General features: G+C 39.0%; 1 protein-coding gene across 4 annotated transcripts; it reads right to left on the reverse strand.

Moving 5' to 3' along the window:
* On the reverse strand, window positions 1-18,638 carry LOC108365037 (putative uncharacterized protein DDB_G0271606). 4 transcript variants are annotated; one of them, XM_017618960.1, is made up of 6 exons: window positions 16,176-18,638; window positions 14,840-16,139; window positions 14,662-14,755; window positions 11,845-12,216; window positions 5,542-6,109; window positions 1-1,753 (listed from the first exon to the last, which is right to left on the reverse strand). In XM_017618960.1, the coding sequence occupies exons 1-6, from the start codon at window positions 18,623-18,625 to the stop codon at window positions 1,186-1,188; spliced, it is 5,352 nt and encodes a 1,783-aa protein (XP_017474449.1). In that variant the 5' UTR covers window positions 18,626-18,638; the 3' UTR covers window positions 1-1,185. The 4 variants fall into 4 exon arrangements, with proteins under 4 accessions (XP_017474449.1, XP_017474448.1, XP_017474446.1 ...); XM_017618959.1 differs by having other exon boundaries at window positions 1-1,573; window positions 1,604-1,753; window positions 14,840-18,638; XM_017618957.1 differs by having other exon boundaries at window positions 14,840-18,638.
* Between the last annotated feature and the right edge of the window lie 808 nt (window positions 18,639-19,446).

Genomic DNA, 19,446 nt, shown 5'->3' on the forward strand with positions numbered 1-19,446 from the left:
TATGCATGTATTTTTGTAGCCTAAACAAAAGTTTTTCTTTTTATATTATTGGTATTATGTGTGTTTACATAATAATTTCAAACGGCTTTCACTTGGCAATGCTATGTTGCTTGTTTTATATGTATCTTAAAAGCTTAAATCAATTACCAACAAAGTTAATCATATTTTATTTTTATTAATTCTTGTACAATTACCACGTATAAAATATTTGAAAGACTTTCATGATAATTACATAATTTTGCATTATTATTATTATTATTATTTATTTTTTTATGTTCTTAAAGAAACACACATTTTGAGTTTTCTTACCCTATATACATACAACTATAAGAAATTTTAACGAAATTTGTTGCAACAACTAAATTTTACAAATACATAAAGCGTATTTTCATAATGTTTATATATTTTTTGAATAAAGTATAGTTTTAAGTTTATAAATTGTCTCCAAGCTAATGCTGTCTGTTAAAAAATAGAGTAAAAAATAAATAAAAACAAAATTAACTCGAGTTTTTTTGAAAATAAATATTTTCATTTCAACCGTAGGTACGCTTATTTTCATACTAGCAGCTTGTGTTATAACTAGATTATATATGTATATATAGGACTGCATAGATACAAGCATATTTACTGGTACTTTTGGAAATTTATTTGCATAAATATTTTATTTATTTATTTATATGTATTACTACATATACATATGTACATGTACAATGTTCAAATGCATTTTTGTTTAAATATATTTATTAGTGTTGATGTATTTTTCGATCTATTCTATATACATATATATGTATATGTACATACATATGTTTGTATTACCAAACATCAACCACAATGCTTTTTTCAATTCCTTTAACAAATTAAAAATCCAAAACAGCTATAGATTACCACATCATCTTCTCCCATACTCATGAACGCTCGCACGCAACTTCTAGCTCTCCCACGCCGTATGCAAGGATCCTTAGCATTGCGTTGCTTTCACTTTCATCCTTTAGATAGTCTCTTCCATATCACTTTTCCAGCAATCTTCACATACGCATGTACATACATACATACATGTTTTCCGACTCATAGCGCCGTTTCTTTAGTCACACCTACACGAGTCTTCTTCGCTTCAGACTACTTATTGTGTATGACTAGCGTGTAGGTTTGCATGGACCATGAGACCTGCGCGCAGGACTCCCCGTGTCATTTACCCAGCGCCGTGAGTTGTTGCGTAGTGGCCTGCTGTGCCTGTGCTTGGCTTAGCGCTACAGTTGCTGTGGCTGTTGTTGTTGTTGTTGCAGCAGTTGTATTTTTGTTGGGCGAGCCGCTTGTTGGTGCCGGCGCTGGTGCTATACGTATTGGCTTGCTGCGTGGTGCTGTAGCTGTAGTTAGCGGTGTGCTGAAGCTATTATGCGCACTGGTTGTAGATATGGCATGTGTGGGTCCACCAGATGTTGGTACGATTGCATAACCGCCGGTAGTTGTAGCGGCGCCAATATTGCTGGTGGTGGTGTTGTTGCTGTTGCGCTGTGCGATGTTGCTGAGCCGCTTATTGCGGTTTGGACTAGTCGAATTGTTGTTGTTGTTGTTGTTGTTGTTGTTGTTGTTGTTGTTGTTGTTGAGTGTGGTTGTTGCTGTGGCTTGCTGCAGCTGTTGTTGTTTGGCTGCAGTTGCACCGACAATTGTTGTTGTTGAAGTAGCTGAAATACGATCCAATTCGGTCATTGCCTCTTGAATGGCGCGTTCGAGTTGTGAATTCAATTTTCGGCTCCTTTTATGGTAGTGTTTTTAGGTATTTGATGATACGTTTATGGTATTGATTTTAATTTATGTCATACCAATTTGGGAAATGCGGTGTGTTGTTTTTAATTGTATTTGGGAAAATGTGTGGAGGTATTGATTGTTTGATTTTTGTGTTGTTGGTTGATTGATTTTGTTGTTGGTTGGATTTGTTGGTGGTGGTGGTGGTGGTGGATGCATTCAAATGTACAAGACATAGACAATTATTCACATGACACGGATAAAGTGGGTTGGTAGGAGTAGAAAAAGCAATAAAAAAATAAACAAATTAATTAATAACATATNTTTGATTTTAACGTATGTCATACCAATTTGGGAAATGCGGTGTGTTGTTTTTAATTGTATTTGGGGAAATGTGTGGAGGTATTGATTGTTTGATTTTTGTGTTGTTGGTTGATTGATTTTGTTGTTGGTTGGATTTGTTGGTGGTGGTGGTGGTGGATGCATTCAAATGTACAAGACATAGACAATTATTCACATGACACGGATAAAGTGGGTTGGTAGGAGTAGAAAAAGCAATAAAAAAATAAACAAATTAATTAATAACATATAAACAACACATAGTTTTTTTAAAAATATATATTTTTTTTTAAATAAAACATGTCTAATTAGCTAAAAAATAGATACTATATGATACCTATTTACGATACATAGATATCTACATAAATATGTATATACATATATTAATAAAGTTATCAGGCATTCAAGAAACTACATACATTAATTCTAAAAAAATATACGTATCTAAACTTTTAATGTTCAAAAATATTTAAATAGCAAAAAAAAAAAATATGCACATACATACAAATACATAAATATCTATATTACCAAACTAAAATTTTGTTTAAAAACTAAAGTACTCTATTCATTAAATAAAATATAGCACAAATATCATTTTATATATGTACTTGTGTATGCATAAATATGTATGCAGCATTCCGGAGAAAAAATTTTTTAGATATTTTTTAACCTACGAAAAAGTGCAAGGAAAATTACATTCTAATAATATAAAAATATAAAATATTTAAATCGTGCATTCGCTCTGCCGTCTAGCCGTTTCTGCGTGAAGAAGTAACAAACATACTTTTCCCAAAAAAATGAAATTGCGATTTTTCTACAGGTTTCTTCCATTTTATGAACATTTGGCCTAAAACTGCAAAAAGTTTCATTAAGTTAACTCCTTTCAAACCATATACGATTTTGAAAAAAAGACATGATTTTTGCCCATAGTGCGGCGGCGCCTATTTTCCTATTAGGGCGGAGCGGAAAAAAATTAATTTTTCGACTTCGAAATTCTAAAAGTGTGGAAAAGTTGCGTAACATGTGCATATTGAACCATCTTAAACCCCTTTCCGACCGGATAATATTTACGGTCAAAAAGCTATGGGCGAAATATAAAAAAACTGCGTTTTTAGTTTGTCTATTCGACTTCAGCATTTTTTAAAGGACTTTGGAGTTCTAAACATATGACTAATGAAAAAAATTATGCAATGGAGAACCAAATAAAAGAGAAAACTAATTGAATAACTAGTAATTTTTAGCAAAAAAAAACCGACTTCAACTCCCATATAAAAAAAAATATATATATATATATATCTCATGATCCGCTGATCGGATCTTAACCAGATTAGTATGGGACCACCTCTGAGACACTACCTTTCCGATGCAAAAAGAATTATCGAAATCGGTTGACGTGGTCCAAAGTTATGCGGTAACATACATAAAAAAAAAAAAAAAAATTATTCCGACGAACTGATAACCTCTTCCTTTTTTGGAAGTCGGTTAAAAATAAAGTTTTTTGGTTCACAAGGACGAATGGGTGTTGAAAATGCCCTTTCATGTTTAATATGATGTTGTTGAAGATAATAAGAGCCGCAAACTGCACCGCTCAGGAACAATTTTTTATAAGAGCGTGCAATTGCTGGCGTATGCTGATGACATCGACATCATCGGTAATAAGAACCGCGAAGACTATTCTGTCTTTTCCAAGTTGGATAAGGAAGCAAAGCGATTAGGTATGGTGGTTAACGAGGACAAGACGAAGTATCCTCAGTAGGTGAGTATAGTACAGCAAATTAAAATTTTCCGGCTCCGCTGGCTTGGCTGTGTCATTCGAATGAACACCGAGCTCTGGAAGTATTCGGAACCTGCAGCAGAGGAAGAGTGAGACTCCACTGCAATGGAAAGACCGAGTGGAGAAGGACTTGGCTTCGCTTGGAATTTTCAATTGGCGTCAGTTTGCAAGAAAGAGAAACGACTGGCGTGCTTTGTGGAACTCGGCCAAAATCGTTTAGGCAGTTACAGTGCCAAATAAGAAGAAGAATAAGTATGACACTTAAANCGGAACTCGGCCAAAATCGCTTAGGCAGTTACAGTGCCAAATAAGAAGAAGAATAAGTATGACACTTAAACAATTGCTATAAGTGCTAATATTAGTTTTCTCATAAATGTAGAAACGGGATGAAATGTATGTTGCTGATGCAATCTTCGAGTGTGGAAAGCGTATCCGAAAAACGACCGAAAATGGAATCGGATATTATGCCCATTTTCGAATACGTTTTCGGAAAATGTGAAAGCGTATGTATGGCGCATTAAAACCAAAAAAAAAACATGATGGCGGACCGATATGGTGACAACTCGTTAAAGACTTACTACTTCTACTTGTGACATCAAGCACTTTTACTACTAAATATGTTGGAAAATCTTAGGATAGTCTGGAATGTTGTTTAAACCTTATTTTTCGATTTGATTGACTGTACGAAAAAAAAAAATCAAGAGCGAATGCACCTACACAAGTACTAAAAGGCGTAGGAAACTATTGTTGGGGGTTTGTATTTAGTCTCAGATCCATTGTTCTATCAGAACTTATACATATGAATGTAAACATATATTCCGTAAACTGGCCTATGAACTGATTAGACTGGATCACAAACTTTCATTTTGTTTTTGTTCTCAAGACGCCACCACTCAATCAGCACGTAAAATCGCTCGCTGAGTCCGAAAGTCGAGTTAATTTTTTCTTTATGAATACGTTTTCAAGATATTTGCAATTTACCGTTATTCAGCTTTAAAAAAGAGTGGTTCCACTTAATCACCCCACTTACTCGCCAAATATTTATTAACATGTTAAATTTCATACGAAACTGATTGCATCCATTAAACAGATGACCCCTTTCTCTTTTCGTGTTCGATTCTAAATTAAGGGCAAAGAGTGAAACATTTTTTGTTCGTTTCTTAAAATGTCACACCTTTTCTCCCCTTGAAGCTTTGTCAGGGCAGATGGTTGCCCTGAAATTTAGATGCTTGCTTAAAACGATAATAGAGCCGTCACTCATACGCCACGTACGCCTGAGTATGTAGAGTATTTGCATCGAAAACAAGGGACGTCAGAAATGATTAATTCATTTCTCAGAACCCATGAGGGCTATCGAAAAGTGATGTATGTATATGCGATTTATGGAGAATTTAATTAGCTCTCATTTGCCGTATTGGATTTGCCCATATTAGATTATTCAATTGGTTCGTAAGATAGATGTGATTAAGTGAAGCTACTAATTTTTTAAGCTGAATAACGGTAAACTCCAAATATCTCGAAAAGTGATCCATAGGAAAAAAATATATATCTCGATTTTCGGTATTCACCGAGCAATTCTACATAAGAATTGGATAGTGGCATCTATAGAACATTTTTGCTGTAAACCAGTGTTATTCCTCATCATATAATATGTATGTATGTATGTATACTATATTAGTGCTCACTTTCTAGTATCCTTTTGCGCCTTATGATGCGCCTCCAAACCATCAGAAAGACTATGCAGCGAAGTGATCGCTATAAGTTCGGTTATGATACGTCCACCACCACTAAACCATTGCACCCAAACTGCAGGTTCACCATTTGTGGTTTGCGGTTGCTCATCAATTTCCACCTGCACAACTTTACCCGGCCAGGCGGGATAACCGCGCGATGGGCCCCAAATCAATTCACCAATCGAGAAAGCATGTGCGACCGTTGATGCAGACGAAGGAGTTGTTGTTGCTGCTGTTGTGAGTGTTGACGCAACCACCACTGCGGTGCTATCGGCTAATTCTGCACCACCATTGGGAATCGTTCGGGCAGCACGTGTGGTACGAGCGCGTAGCAATTTGTTTGGCGATTTTTGTGTGGACTTATGGCATGTCTGGTGGTTAGCTGATGCTTGTGCAATAGTTGATGTTGTTGCTGGTGTTGGCGTCACCAATTGTGTCGGCGGCGGTGGTGGTGGTGGTGGTGGTGGTGGTGGTGGCGTTGTTGTTATAGTAGTTGTTGTTGGCGAATTTCTTGGCGACTCTATGAATTAATTAGGTCATTAAATACAATTTTATTTTCAGCAAAAATTTGCCGACCGATGCTTGTTAATTTGCGTGACACACTGACGGGTTAATTTAATTTGCGCATGTTTTTTTAGTTTTCTTAGGCCATGGAAGCACATGAAATACCGAATTATTTTGTAGTTAATTCATTGACAAGTGAAGTATGAAAGTAAATTAGACGAAAACAAACATATATGTTTTTGCACATAAAGCTATCACCATGATGTATGTAGTATGTACGAATGTCAATGCGTGTATACTGAGAAAAAACTTCAGTCGCGTTTGGTTTTAGTTACCAAATATTGTGTGTGGAGTAGGGATGTGCGATTGATCGGTTAATCAAGTTTAAGATAATCATAATCCTGATTAATTAAATAATTTGATCAATCAGATTCTGATTAATAAGATCCTGAGTAATTAGTGTTTACTCAAACTATAAAAAATAAAAAATAATTGAAATCTGAAAAACTTTGTTCAATTCTTTCGAGTTTTCTTTCAAACCAAACGAAGTTTCTTTAATAGGTATGTTTGTATGTGCAAATATGTATGTTCGTATGCACATTTAATATCTATCTTATTAACAAATATAAAATGCCAAACAAGTACGTACTATGTAGTAAATACAGCGTAAATATGTGCATATGTATGTAGCTTCTTAAAATTAAATTTTTTGCTATTTTTGTATGTATGTATGTAAACAAAACATATAACAGCAATTACTCAGATTTCTGGTTAATCAGGATAGGATGAATCAGTTTGCTGATTAATCAAATTAGTTAGATTCTGATTAATCAATATGTAATTAATCGGAAAAGTAATCATTTTGATTAATCAAAAATAATTATTCTTTGATTAAGTAAGTAATTTCGATTGGCTGATTAATCGCACATCCCTAGTGTGGAGAAATATATGTACGTGTGTATTTAGTTGACGTAACTAAAGAATTTTCTCAGTGTATGTGGTGAAATCATCAAAGTGTTTTAGAGCAATCAAATGTGTAAAAGTACCTTATTTAAAGCTGCAAAAAATATATACATACATATGTATGTACATATCATCGTCGAAAAAAATACCCTAAATGGCCAATATGAAATTTTAAAAGCGAATCAAAAACTTTGGGCAAATTTAAATTAAAGCATTTTGCATTACGTAGTTGTTTTCAACAAAAAGTACAAATGGAACAACCACGTTACACCACTGAAAAAATCGTTAACGTCTAGAATCAACCTAACGCGGCACTAAGCCAAAAGGAGCCACACACATATCAACACACTCGCATATCTGGTAAAGCCTCTGATGCAGAGCAAAATCGACGGCGGGCTGTTTCTATACAGAAGTACTCCAAAGCCCTCATACCACCAAACCATCCGTAACAGTATTAATGTATGTGTTCGTCAACACCCCGATAAACAGCACGTTCAGACTGAAATACCGAATCTCCGAAAGCAGACTTAGAGTGCTACCTAAAATCCTGTTCCAAAATCACTCAAAGCCATAATAATAATAGATTGGAGCTTACACATATGTTAGTGTTTGGCCGAGCTTCTCCTCGGATTTGTGGCAGAAAGACCTTCGGTTTTACACCGACTCCGAACAGCGATTGTATTTTTACGAGGAGCAGAAATATGATCGGAGGCTAGGCGTTGCCTGCCGAGAAAGAAAAAGGTTGTAATCTTCAGCGACAGCCTCTCATTTTTTAGATTGAAACATGTTGGAAACGACGGGGCACGGGCCACAGCTACCAATTTGTTATCTTTATTATCTAAACGCTTTTTCCACAGCGACAAGATCGAGAAACAGTCAGAGCATACGGTCTTGGCACATACATACGTCACTGTTGACAGTTACAAGCAGGGAGGTGACCCGGATGAAAAATTTTGTTGGTTCGGTTCGCGGGTTCGAACTGTTTTTCCTCTTTTGGATTGGTTCGCCAAAGCGGTTTTTTTGGTCTTTGAACCGGGGTTTCGGTTCGGTTCAACGGTTCGAAAAACAAACAAGTAATAAAGTCTAAGTTCGGGCCGAACATTCAATACCCGGCGCAAGTATTAAATATATGATTTTCACCTTTCCGAAAGCCACCGCAACATGGTATACCGGGGTGTATCAATTTTAAGTAATTTAGCGTCCTTAAATTTCAAAATATTGAAGTTTCAAGCTTTTATGAAATTTACCGTTATATGAAAAGCGGCCTCAATTTTAGTCTGATTTCAATGATTTTTTTTTTTGATTTTATTTGGCAAGCACAATAGCCATGCCGAGTTTGGTCTAAATTGGTAGACCGGTTACCGAGATACATACATATATGTGATCATAAGTGGGCGGTGCCACGCCCGTTTTCCAAAATTTTATCATGAACTATTTCTTGGTAAACGATTGTCGCAGGCATTTTGAATAAATTAGCTTTAATATTTACTGATTTATCGAAGATTTCGTATTTCTCCAAATTACCGTTATATGGGATGTGGCGTGGTTATTGTCCGATTTTGGCCATTTTCAATACCATCCGTTCTACGCCCGAAAGAAGTGCGCATACAAAGTTTCGTTAAGACAGTCACCGCTTAATCGATTTCTCTTTTTATTCTGATCACTTATGAATACATTTGTCTATATCTATCTCGATTCGTTTTACCTGTTACAAACAACCGTTATGTGACCAAAGTAAAATAACGCGCAAGGTTGAGGGTCAAGAGATGGGTTGCCTTTACATTTGATATTGTCACATGGTTAACAAACATGGTAGGTATTACCATGTTTAACAAAAAGAAAAAAAGTGGGTACTTTTATCTATTAAAACTTAGTTGAAACGAACCTTTAAACCTTTATGGAAAGTGGTTCGGTTTTCGTTTCGGATCAAACCTTTGTGGAAAATTTCGGTTCGGTTAATGGTTCAGTTAACTAATAGAAAAAAGCGGTTTTCCGGTTCAAAACCGGTTCACGTCCCTGGTTACAAGTTTGAAAAAGTAGAAAATATCTGATAAAACGGCTCTTGGAGTTTCAAGAGAAATATTCTGCGAAAGATTTACGGACCATTACGCGTTGGCGATGGCGAATACCGCAGACAATTTAACGATGAGCTGTATGAGCTTTACCACTTGGCTTCAGTTGGCGTTTCCAATTGGCGTCAGTTGGCACAGAAGAGAAACGACTGGCGAGCTTTGCCGAACTCGGCCAAAATCGCTTAGGCAGTTACAGCGCCAAATAGAAGAAGAAGCAGAAGAATGTATATAAAAAGTGTGCATTAAAGCGTTCGAAAATTGATGCCATAAAGTAGACTGCACTTTTGGAAAGAAATTCGTAATAAAAAGATAACCATGAAAAATAAAACGGGAAGAAAAGTTTTATTTGTTTTTAAAACAAAATAATTCAACAAAAAACTACCAAAATGAGAAAAAGTTTACCTTTTTACCAACCCAAATTTTTTCTAGCAATTTTGGTAAAAATTTACCAAAGTGGCAACCGTGATAACGACATAACAAAAATCCCAGGATCGTAAAAACGATAAAAATTAACGTCGCTAGTATGCATACCACGGCGTGCAAACCTTATGTCTCTCAGGGCTATAAACAGTAAAAACCTTAAACGGCAGACAAATTGGCAAAATTGTACGACCAAAGTGAACGTGCGAGTGCATATCGCGGCAAATTCATATTTAGTTACTGAAGTTAGTTTAATGGCTTTAATACTAGCCATACAAGGGTAACTTCAGACACTAATTATCTTAGTTAAAATAATTACAAATGACCAAAAAATAGTAAGAAATTAGTACAAGATGTTAAAAGTCAGTACATTTGCATTACTGATTAAGAAATTCAAAATAATCCGTATAACGAAAGAAAATTTAGTTCTATACAAATGAAATCAGTACGCCTGGCAACCGCAGTTATAGCCTATAGTGTCAGAATCTACGAAATTTTTTTACTATTCTCCACAAGCTTTTATCGCTTTAACTTTATCGAAAATCTTTTATGTAATTACGCTATTAGTGATAGGTACGGTGACCATCCGTCCTTTATTTCAAAGGACAGTCCTTTATTTTAACCTCCTGTCCTTTATAATTTTTTTCAAAATAAAGGACGCGTTTTGTCCGTTATTTCTTAAACTGTCCTTTAAATCAGCTCTGCATTTTTCAGAGGTAAATTTTTCAGAATATGAAAAATAAAAATGTTCCTAATAAAATATAATGAAAATCTTCGCCAGTTTGTTTCGCACCCCACTTAAGGGTTTTTATTTAATAGGTAATCTTTGCACAATATATAAAGCACAGGGAAAGTTGTGCACAGGATCGTGTTGCACGCTGAGTTTCCAGTTCCATTGAAAGAGAACAATAAACCCCCTGCTGCACAGTGGTCTAAAGTGGCATTTAGTGTTCGTAATTCACTGGAGCCTTCATTTTTTTCACTTAATTTGATAATTTTTTTTATTAAAGCTCATAATATTTGCTAGATACTAGTTGAGCCTGATTTGTGAATTTTTATTTGATTATATGAAATTTTTTAGTGCAAAATGCCGAAAAAGTGGCAGTTTTGAAGAAAATGGAGAATACATTAGTTAACAAATGTTACATAACAAAGACTAGTTAAAAACAATTTTATGGTTCCCCAAAACGAAAAAATTACAAAAAATGTTTGAAATTTTATAAAAAAGGTTCACAAAAATAATTTTTTTTTTGGTTTTTAGTAAAAATTGGTTGAAAAATAAAGACTGCGGTGAATTACGAACATTAAATTCCAATTTTGAACCTCTGTGTGCTGACTTCGGTCTGACGTATTTTGGCAGCAAAGGGTGACGAAGTCCTTGAAAAGGATTTGGCTTCATTTTCCGGAATCGGTTAATTAACTGGTAAATATTTGATTTAAATTACGATATGGGTAAGGTACTTTTATCGTACAAGTTGTATGTACGTATTCCCAAATAATTTTGAAAAAAATGTCCTTTATTTTACATTGGTTAATATGGTCACCGTAGTGATAGGCTATGTTAAATTTTATCAACATGTCAGTGTTTTCAGAACACTACTCCGCCCCATACAAAAGCCAGATTACATGTGTACCGTTCATAAATATGCTACACTACATATGGATGCTGATAGGATTTTATCATAAAAATACATAAATAAATGCATGCAAGTATACCTAGACACGTTTGCTTATGCTTTATACAAAGTAACTACATCGACATGCATTAGTATTTATGAGCATAAGACGATTTTACGTGATTTTGCTATAATAACTCCATATGAACAATGATGGATATTGTGGAAAAGATTTGCAGACAAAATACAAAAGAAAATATAGCAGCAAAAATATGCCAATCACCGACATATGTACATATCAAGTACAGTGAGGATAAGTGAGTGGCAAGTGAGTTGGGAAAGGATATTTGCAAGTACGGATATTACATGTGTTAGTGTGTGTGTGTGTGCTGATATGCCTTAGATTACGTGTTGTAAGTATGAAATGTTAGCTTGTCGCATTGTTAGTAAATATGTTTGTAGAGCACAAAAATTCAATTCACAAAACCAACAAGGATTCAACAATACATATGTATGTGTATGTTTTATAATGGCGCAATCGAATACGAAATGAAATCTCATTTTTACACCGTTAACAAAAACCAAAACAAAAAATACAAAAAAAATACAAAAATATGAGTTGTATCTGATTTGACGTGAGCAACGTCAATTGAGTATAGTGGCTACATATGACTACTTACCATGCGAATCGGGTTTCATTAAAATATCCTGCTGTAGCAAGTGATGTTGCTGCATTTGTTGTTGTTGTTGCTGATGCTGCTGCTGCTGCTGCTGCTGTCGTTGATGTAGTTGCTGTTGGTGGTGGTGGTGGTGGTGCTGCTGCTGTTGTTGTTGTTGTTGTTGCAGTTGGAGCGTTGTGGCTAAAGCCGAAGATGTGGCGGCTGAGGTAATTGTGTAACCCATACCGCTGTTGCCTCCACCTCCAGCGGCTGCGCTCATTCCACCGACTCCTGTGCCGCCAACGCTCTGTGGCGGTGTTTGCACGCGTCGTATCTTTGCTTCCGATGGTTTGTAAATATTTGTGGTTTGATATGCGCTTGACATGCCGAGTCCTGATCGAAGTTGATGGAAAAGCGTACGCGTACGACGGCCATGATTGTTGATGATGAAGCGGCAAGAAAATAAAAATTTTCAAAATACGAAAAGTCGATTAAATGTGGAGTGTTGAAGCGAAAAAGAATTTTAGCTGGTATAAAAATTTATACGCACACAGAAGGAAATATGTATAGAAACCTATTGGCATGAGGAGGTAAATAAATGTGTGGAATGTATGGTGGGGGGAGACGCGCAGGCAGCAAGTATTATGGTGGTTGAAGTAAAATCGACTATTGGTAGACATTATCGGAAAGTTGCTTGGCAATCAAAAGCGCTGATGTTTCATTTTTGACGGCAATACTCCTCACCTTCCTATCTGCCAACTAAATAAACACACTAGCGAAATTTTTACAACAAAGAAATGCGTTCGATTTGATTGCGGCAGGCATGAGCGCATAATAAGTAACTGCGCAGATAGAAATTTGAGCCAGTATTAGCCTAAAGGCACCTTAACTTGGCTCATTGCTAAAGCTGTGCGGCGTAGCAGCAGCTAATAGAGCGTACAATTTACGAGCCTACTTACTTTAACGATTCTACGCTTCATGCTCATCTTCACTCGCTACTTCTATACGATGGCTTAGAGTTTTAGCCAGTTTAGATATATGTACATATTTTTTCAGTGTTGGCGCACTACCTCCCCATCTCTCTTTCTGCACATTTGTTGTACGTATTGCGTGCCGCTGGTATATGTATCGATTGGAATTTAATGTTGCGTTTAACGTCTTGATTTCTTCATCGAATGTGAGTAGCATAAAGTGTGTGGTGATATCGTTTTCCCATCCCCCCCCCCCACTACGCTGCGCTGCTTCAGTGTCTGGTGTACACTTTATTTTTATATTTTTTTTGCGCATGAAAATATGTTCGATATTAGGAATTTATATGCAGGAGCGTGCAAAGGTTTCCTATGCCAGCATAAAAATGCCCAAAGGAAGTTGCGTGATGTTCGGCTGCTTCTTTGTGTAATGCTTCGTTTTTTATACCCGTTGCCTTTTTTCTGGATTTGTTCGACGCTTGGCAAGTCGATTGTAAAAGAAACATTGCCAGATTGCGTGCCTTTGTGCGGGTGTGTGCTTGTCTGCTGTTCGAAAGCGTGGGAGTTTGAGTGGATGAGGATTGTAAGTGGTTAGCAGACGATTTTACGAGCACATAAGGTGTCCATTTTAAAACATTTTATGTTCGTGCGATACGATTTTAATATTGCATTCGTAGTTTTTTAAAGATTGAACGAGATACATATGTATGTATGTACATATATCTTTTGATTGCTAATTAAACTGCACGAACCCAGCGAACGTTTTAGTAAACCGATGTTCACATACTTGCGAAAGTTTTCTAGCACGATTTTTGATGTGTAAACAGTTTAGCTTTAGGTTGGGGTAAAATTTGCATTAACACAGCCGAAAATATGTAACTGATTCTTGTGTAACCCAACAGAAAATCTATAATTGCTTCTTGTGTGTACAAAAATGAGCATTTCTAGACTAGTTCAAGGTTATTCCAGGCCCAATTCGGGACCTTTTCGGCATTATTCGGGACTACTTCACGACTAATTGAGTAATATTTTCGGGTTAGTTCTGGACCATTTCTAGACCAGTTCACGACTATTGGAGGAACTTTTTGGGGACTATATTAGGACCATTTCGGGCCTAGTTCTGCACTGTTTAACAACCATTTTGGGACCATTTCAAGACTTGTTCGATATCATTTCGGGGCAATTAAAGAACTAGTTCAGGCTCATTTCAGGCCTAGTTCAGTACTACTTTAGGACCATTTTGGGAACGGTTCGGCATAATTTCGGAACTAATAAGGAACCATTTCGGAACCGTTTAACTACTTGTTCGAGATTATTTCGGCGCAAGTTCACGACCTTATCACAACCACTTCAGGATTACTTCAGGTCAATTTTGGACTTAGTTCGGGGTAGCTCGAAACTGGTAACGAATTTATCCACAAATAAACCTTAACTATTGCCGAAGTGGCCATGAAAAATGAAACGACAAAATGAATAAAATGAAATAAAATTAGTGTTTAACTTCTAATGCAAGGTATATAGGAAATTGTTAGCTTCTAAGGCCTAGGAAAGAGCTATCGATGAGCTTTTATTATTTAAACGCTTTTACGAGCCAGCTAAGAATTTCTTTAATCTTTGAGTGGAAAAAATAGAACAGAACTCCGACATGTTGGACCATGAACTCGTTCATCGAAAATGGTTAGCATGATGTTCTCTTCGAGAAATAAGTCGTAAATATTCTGTGCAAAAATGCTAAACTCACGAAAATTTAATAAGGAAGCATATGCGAGCACTGGACTACAGTTTGGATTTTTAAAAACTTTCCAACCCTGCTTGCTTCAGTTTGTGTATTTAAACCCTAAAAACACATGATTCCTATTAATGCCCATACCTTTCTCAGCGTCCGTAGTCGATGGTGATTGACGACTGTCTGTACTTAGCGGTGAAGCGGCACCATCAGGTTCCGAGCTGGATACACATTGCACCTACATAGAGAAGAAGAAGAAGAATTTTCGATTCAATAAATATACACGAAAAAAAAAAATATATTTAGAATTTATTCATCCCACCATATCACTGCCACCGCTGCGATGACTTGGCGGTCGCTCTGGGCTACGTGGACTGTGTGTAGTAGTATCCGGTGGACTGGCTGCAGCCGAACGTTGACCACTACGGCTTAACGAAGTGCTTGTTGAGGATGATGACGTTGCCGATTCCATAACAATTTGCTCCGAGCTCAGCATAGTGCCATGCTGCTGTTGTTGTTGTTGTTGTGGCGGCTGTTGATGCTGCTGTTGCATGGCGGCAGTTGCTGGCTGTATGGCAACATGCTGATGGTGTTGGCTTTGTTGCTGCTGCTGTTGTTGTTGTTGTACTGGCACGTGCTGCTGCTGCACCTGCGGTTGTGACTGTTGCTGCTGTTGCTGTTGTTGTGCTTGCGGATGTTGTTGCACTTGTATGGTCGCGTTTTGCTGCACGTACGTGGTCGTGCCGGGTTGTTGTTGTGCCGTCGGCATTACCAAACCCATTGGTGTCGAATAAATTTGTCCAATCGGACTCAATTGTCCATTGCTGCCAACAATAAATTGCTGCCCAGCGGCTGTGGGCGAGATGAACTGCTTGTTTTGGGGCGAGGGTGTGCGCAACATCATAGTTGTGCCCTGTGGCGTGGTGGTGAGTATGCTCGGCCCGCAAGTCCCCACATTCTGAATCTGCAGCAGTGTGGTATCGGGTGCCATCACCAGCCCAGTGGGCACAATTAATTGCTGTCCAATGAGATTCATTGGCTGTATTATTTGACCATTTTGCAAAATGATTTGCTGTGGCTGCGTGGCCGTAGCAGTCGCTGGCTTATTGACCATAATGCCCTGTATGCCAGGACTAAGTTGGAATTGTTGCTGATATTGTGGTGGGGCGGCTGAAGCGATTTGTACAACCTGTGCCTGCGGTGGTGGCGGCTGCTGCTGCTGCTGCACGGCAACAGCCGAAGCAGCTGCGGCGGCGGCGGCAGCTACTTGCTGCTGTATAATGGCTGTTTGATTGGGTATCGTAGGGGATATTTGTGGCGATAGGCTGGTAGTGGGCGTGCTGGTGGGCGAGCCGCTGCCACTGGAGCTCTTACGTTTTTTTGCGCGCCTCTTCACATCTGGCGAAGTGATAATGATGCGTTGCGTCTGCTGCTGTGGACTCTGTTGCTGGTGTTGCTGTTGCGTTTGCTGTACGTAGGCAGTAGTGCCATCGGCTTGTTGCACGATCTGGCTAACCACCTGGCCATCCAGTGTGGCGTATTGCTGTTGTGCGGCAGGCTGTTGCTGCTGTTGTATGACGTAGCCGCCATTGGGCAGCGTATTCAGCACAACTGCTTGTTGGCCATGTAACAGACCGGTGGTGGCCGCTGTGGCTGCATTCTGTGCGGTGGTCAGCAGTTGATTGCCTGCAATTAGCTGCTGACCGCCAGCGTGAATAATGTTGCCGGTGTTGGCGGTTGTCGCCAGTGCCACCTTGGTGCCATTACTTGTGGTCAGTATATTTTGACCGCCCGAATTGAGTATGACTGTGGCCGGCTGTAGCTGTGCAGTGGTGGTGGTGGCGCCAGCTGTGGAAGCCTGCCCCACAATATAGCCGCCTTGGTGCTGATGATGTTGTTGTCCATTTTGTAGTATGATGCTGCCATTTGCGGTCGTCAGCTGCTGGTGACCGCCCAGCACATCCAGCTGATTCTGAGGGTGATGCTGGTGTTGAATGATTACATTTCCTGTCGCCGCTTGCCCAGCGCCACTGCCTGCTGCACCGTTGTTGGCAGTTGTAGTTATTAGTAATTGCTGCTGATTCTGCGCTTGCTGCTGTTGCAATTGCGCTGCCGGCTTGCCGTTGGTTGGCATCACAATCAGCTGCCCTGTGGACGTCATTATAATCTGGCTGCTGGGCAACTGCAGCGGAATGGTGTTGCTTGGCGTAGCCTTTTGCAATGTCGCTTGCAGTCTTTGCGATTGTGGTGGGGGTGGTGCAAGCGTCTCCAAGTGCTGTTGGCTAGCTGTGACGGTGGCGGCGGCGGCAGTTGCTGCCGCTGTAGTAGTCGTGGCGGTTGTAGTCGTTATTGCACGGCTGCCAGCTAACGATGTGAACGTATTGCGTGCGAGAGCGAAACGTTGTGGCTGTTGTTGCTGCTGCTGCTGTTGTTGTTGTGGTGATTGACGTATAATGCGTATCTGCTGTGTCGTCTGCTGTTGCTGTTGATGCAGCTGTGGCTGCTGCTGTTGCACGCGCATTTGCACGACGTGGTTTCCACTAACTTGCGAAACGTGCTGTGATGGCTGTTGTTTTTGTTGCTGCTGTTGCATTGGTGATGGCGATGCAGTGGTCTTAGTTGAAGACGCACGCGAACTTCCCGATTCTACTGAGTCAGCAGGTGAGGGACATGGTAGAGGACTCTCATTGCTGGTTGAAATAGCGCCAACCTGTTCCGGTCGTGGCGTATGACGCTGCGACTCGGGCGTTGAGCGCACAAAGGCGGTGCTTGAAGAGACTGGTGATTCTTGAGCAGTTGGCACGACATTCGTTTTCTGCGTCTGTTGGTGGTGCTGCGGCTGTTGTGACTGCTGTGGTCTAAATAGGACGTTTTGTTGTTGCATTAGTTGTATTTGTTGTGAATGCTGCTGCTGCTGCTGCTGCTGTTGTTGTTGTTGAGGCTTCAAAGTGAGCGTGAAATTCGCGCCACCGTCAGATGCCATTGAAGTTGGCACCAGGAGCTGACCATTAATAGAAACTATTGGCATTTGTTTGATTTGTTGTTGTTGATGTTGCTGCTGCTGTTGTTGCATCTGCATCTGACTAGCTGACACAATGATTTGTTGCTGCTGTGTTGATGTTTGTTGTGTCTTACGTTGTTGCTGTTGTTGTGGTCGGTAAAATGCGTTTTCCTGTTGGGCACTAATTTGCTGCTCTTGTTGTTGCTGCAGTGTCTGCTGCTGATAGTGTGCTACACCATTCTGCACATAAACCTTTTTGGTGGTGGCATAAGTGGTCTGCGGTTTCTTTTCGCCACCCGAAGTGCCCACCGCCTCTTGCTGCATATGTTGCACATTTAGCTGCACAGTTGCATCCACGTTGCCATGTCCATCGTTATTGTTATTATTACTTTCAGCACGATTCAGCTTAATCTCCTTATCTTCTTCAGCCACACTTTCGTATTCGTCTAAGTCCTCTGAATCGTCCGCATCCTCAGCCATCTCTGTGTCATCCTCTGCACACGCTTCTTCTGCCTCTAGCGCGTCCTCTTCTTCTTCGTCTTCATCATCTTCCTCGCCCATGGCGACATTCATCATTGAGCTGTGTAGCAGCGCTGTCTGTTGTTGCAAGTAACCAGTGGGATCATCCTTGAAATTTGGTTGCTGCTTCTTCACTGGCGAGGATAGTGAACGTTTCACGTAGCGAGTGGTGGTTTGTTGATGGCTCATTCCACCGCCGCTGCTTGCCGTCGTCCAAGTGGGTGTTGCCACATTGTTATCCTCACCGGCAATTGTGGTTATTGATGCTGTTGTGGTAGTAACCGCTTGTGGCAGAGGTGGCACACGTTCAGCATCTTTGCGCCACATTTTGTTGTCTACAGCAAGTGGATTGGACAGTTGCTGCTGCTGCTGTTGTTGGATTACTTTGATGCCTGCATTGTTTGTCACATTCTTTATCACATTTTGCTGTTGTTGTTGCTGTTGCTGCTGATAGTACACCTGAGCAGGTGGCAACATTTTATTAGTATTTTGACTAGCTTGTTGTTGCACGTTTGAGTTGGAGGCTTTTGTTGTATTGGTAGCCGTGGGAATCACCTCAGATGATGGTGTGACAGCATTGTTGGCCATCTTGCGGCGTTTGTTGTCTGGAAGTATAAAATAGTGACGAGGAATATTAACATATCATAAGAAGAGCAAAAGTAAGTAAGCTACTTAAGTTTAACAATGATAATAAAAAAATATGAAATTTTAAGATTATTTTTTTTCTGGTTCCGAAACCAAACACACGACATTCGGACGAACATTCAGACGAACGCTGAGCTAAGCACAACCCCCCAAAAATTCTCGTTGCTTATCCATTTTTTATAATTATTTATTTATTTACCAAACAGCATATGAAACAATAATTTCATAAAGACTATTTATCAATCAAGCTTAATCTATTGAATAATAATAGGAATACTGGTATTTTAAAAATATTAGTTGTGAGAAATCAAGGACGATGGTTAAATTCACATATTGTCAGACCAATGCACGGAAGCACGAGGATGCCTCCACGGTACATTAAAATTTATTCTATAGAAAAGCTTCGAACAATAACAAACTATTTACTGCAAAAAATAAAAAGTTAAAGACAATATTGACCTTCTTTTATGTAACTATATCAAATTGAGTGGCTTTCTAGTTTTTAAGGGTTTCGGCGATTTTTTGCCTTCGTTTTAGTCCCTGTCTTCATATCTTTACGGTGTCCTCGTATTCGTGTTCGCAACGTCTGCGCATTAGTATTCGTATTCGCCGTCATATTCTTCTTCGACTTCGTCGTCTTATTCACCTTTGTGTATTCTGCATCGTTTTCTCCTTCGAATTTATGTTCGTCATCGCTTTCGTATTCATCTTCCTAGTTTTCAGTATTCATCTTGATATACGACTTCGTATTTCTATTCGTGCTC

Source organism: Rhagoletis zephyria, unplaced genomic scaffold, assembly GCF_001687245.7.
Source record: "Rhagoletis zephyria isolate East Lansing unplaced genomic scaffold, Rhagoletis_zephyria_1.1 Rzeph_scaffold_01752, whole genome shotgun sequence".
NCBI classification, from domain to species: domain Eukaryota; kingdom Metazoa; phylum Arthropoda; class Insecta; order Diptera; family Tephritidae; genus Rhagoletis; species Rhagoletis zephyria.

Coding starts and splice junctions, on each gene's coding strand:
- LOC108365037 (XM_017618957.1), bottom strand. CDS start 18,625: ATGGCCAACAATGCTGTCACACCATCATCTGAGGTGATTCCCACGGCT. Junction 14,756..14,839: donor GCAGCGGTGGCAGTGATATG/GTGGGATGAATA, acceptor TTCTCTATGTAG/GTGCAATGTGTATCCAGCTC. Junction 6,110..11,844: donor AATGAAACCCGATTCGCATG/GTAAGTAGTCAT, acceptor ATTAATTCATAG/AGTCGCCAAGAAATTCGCCA.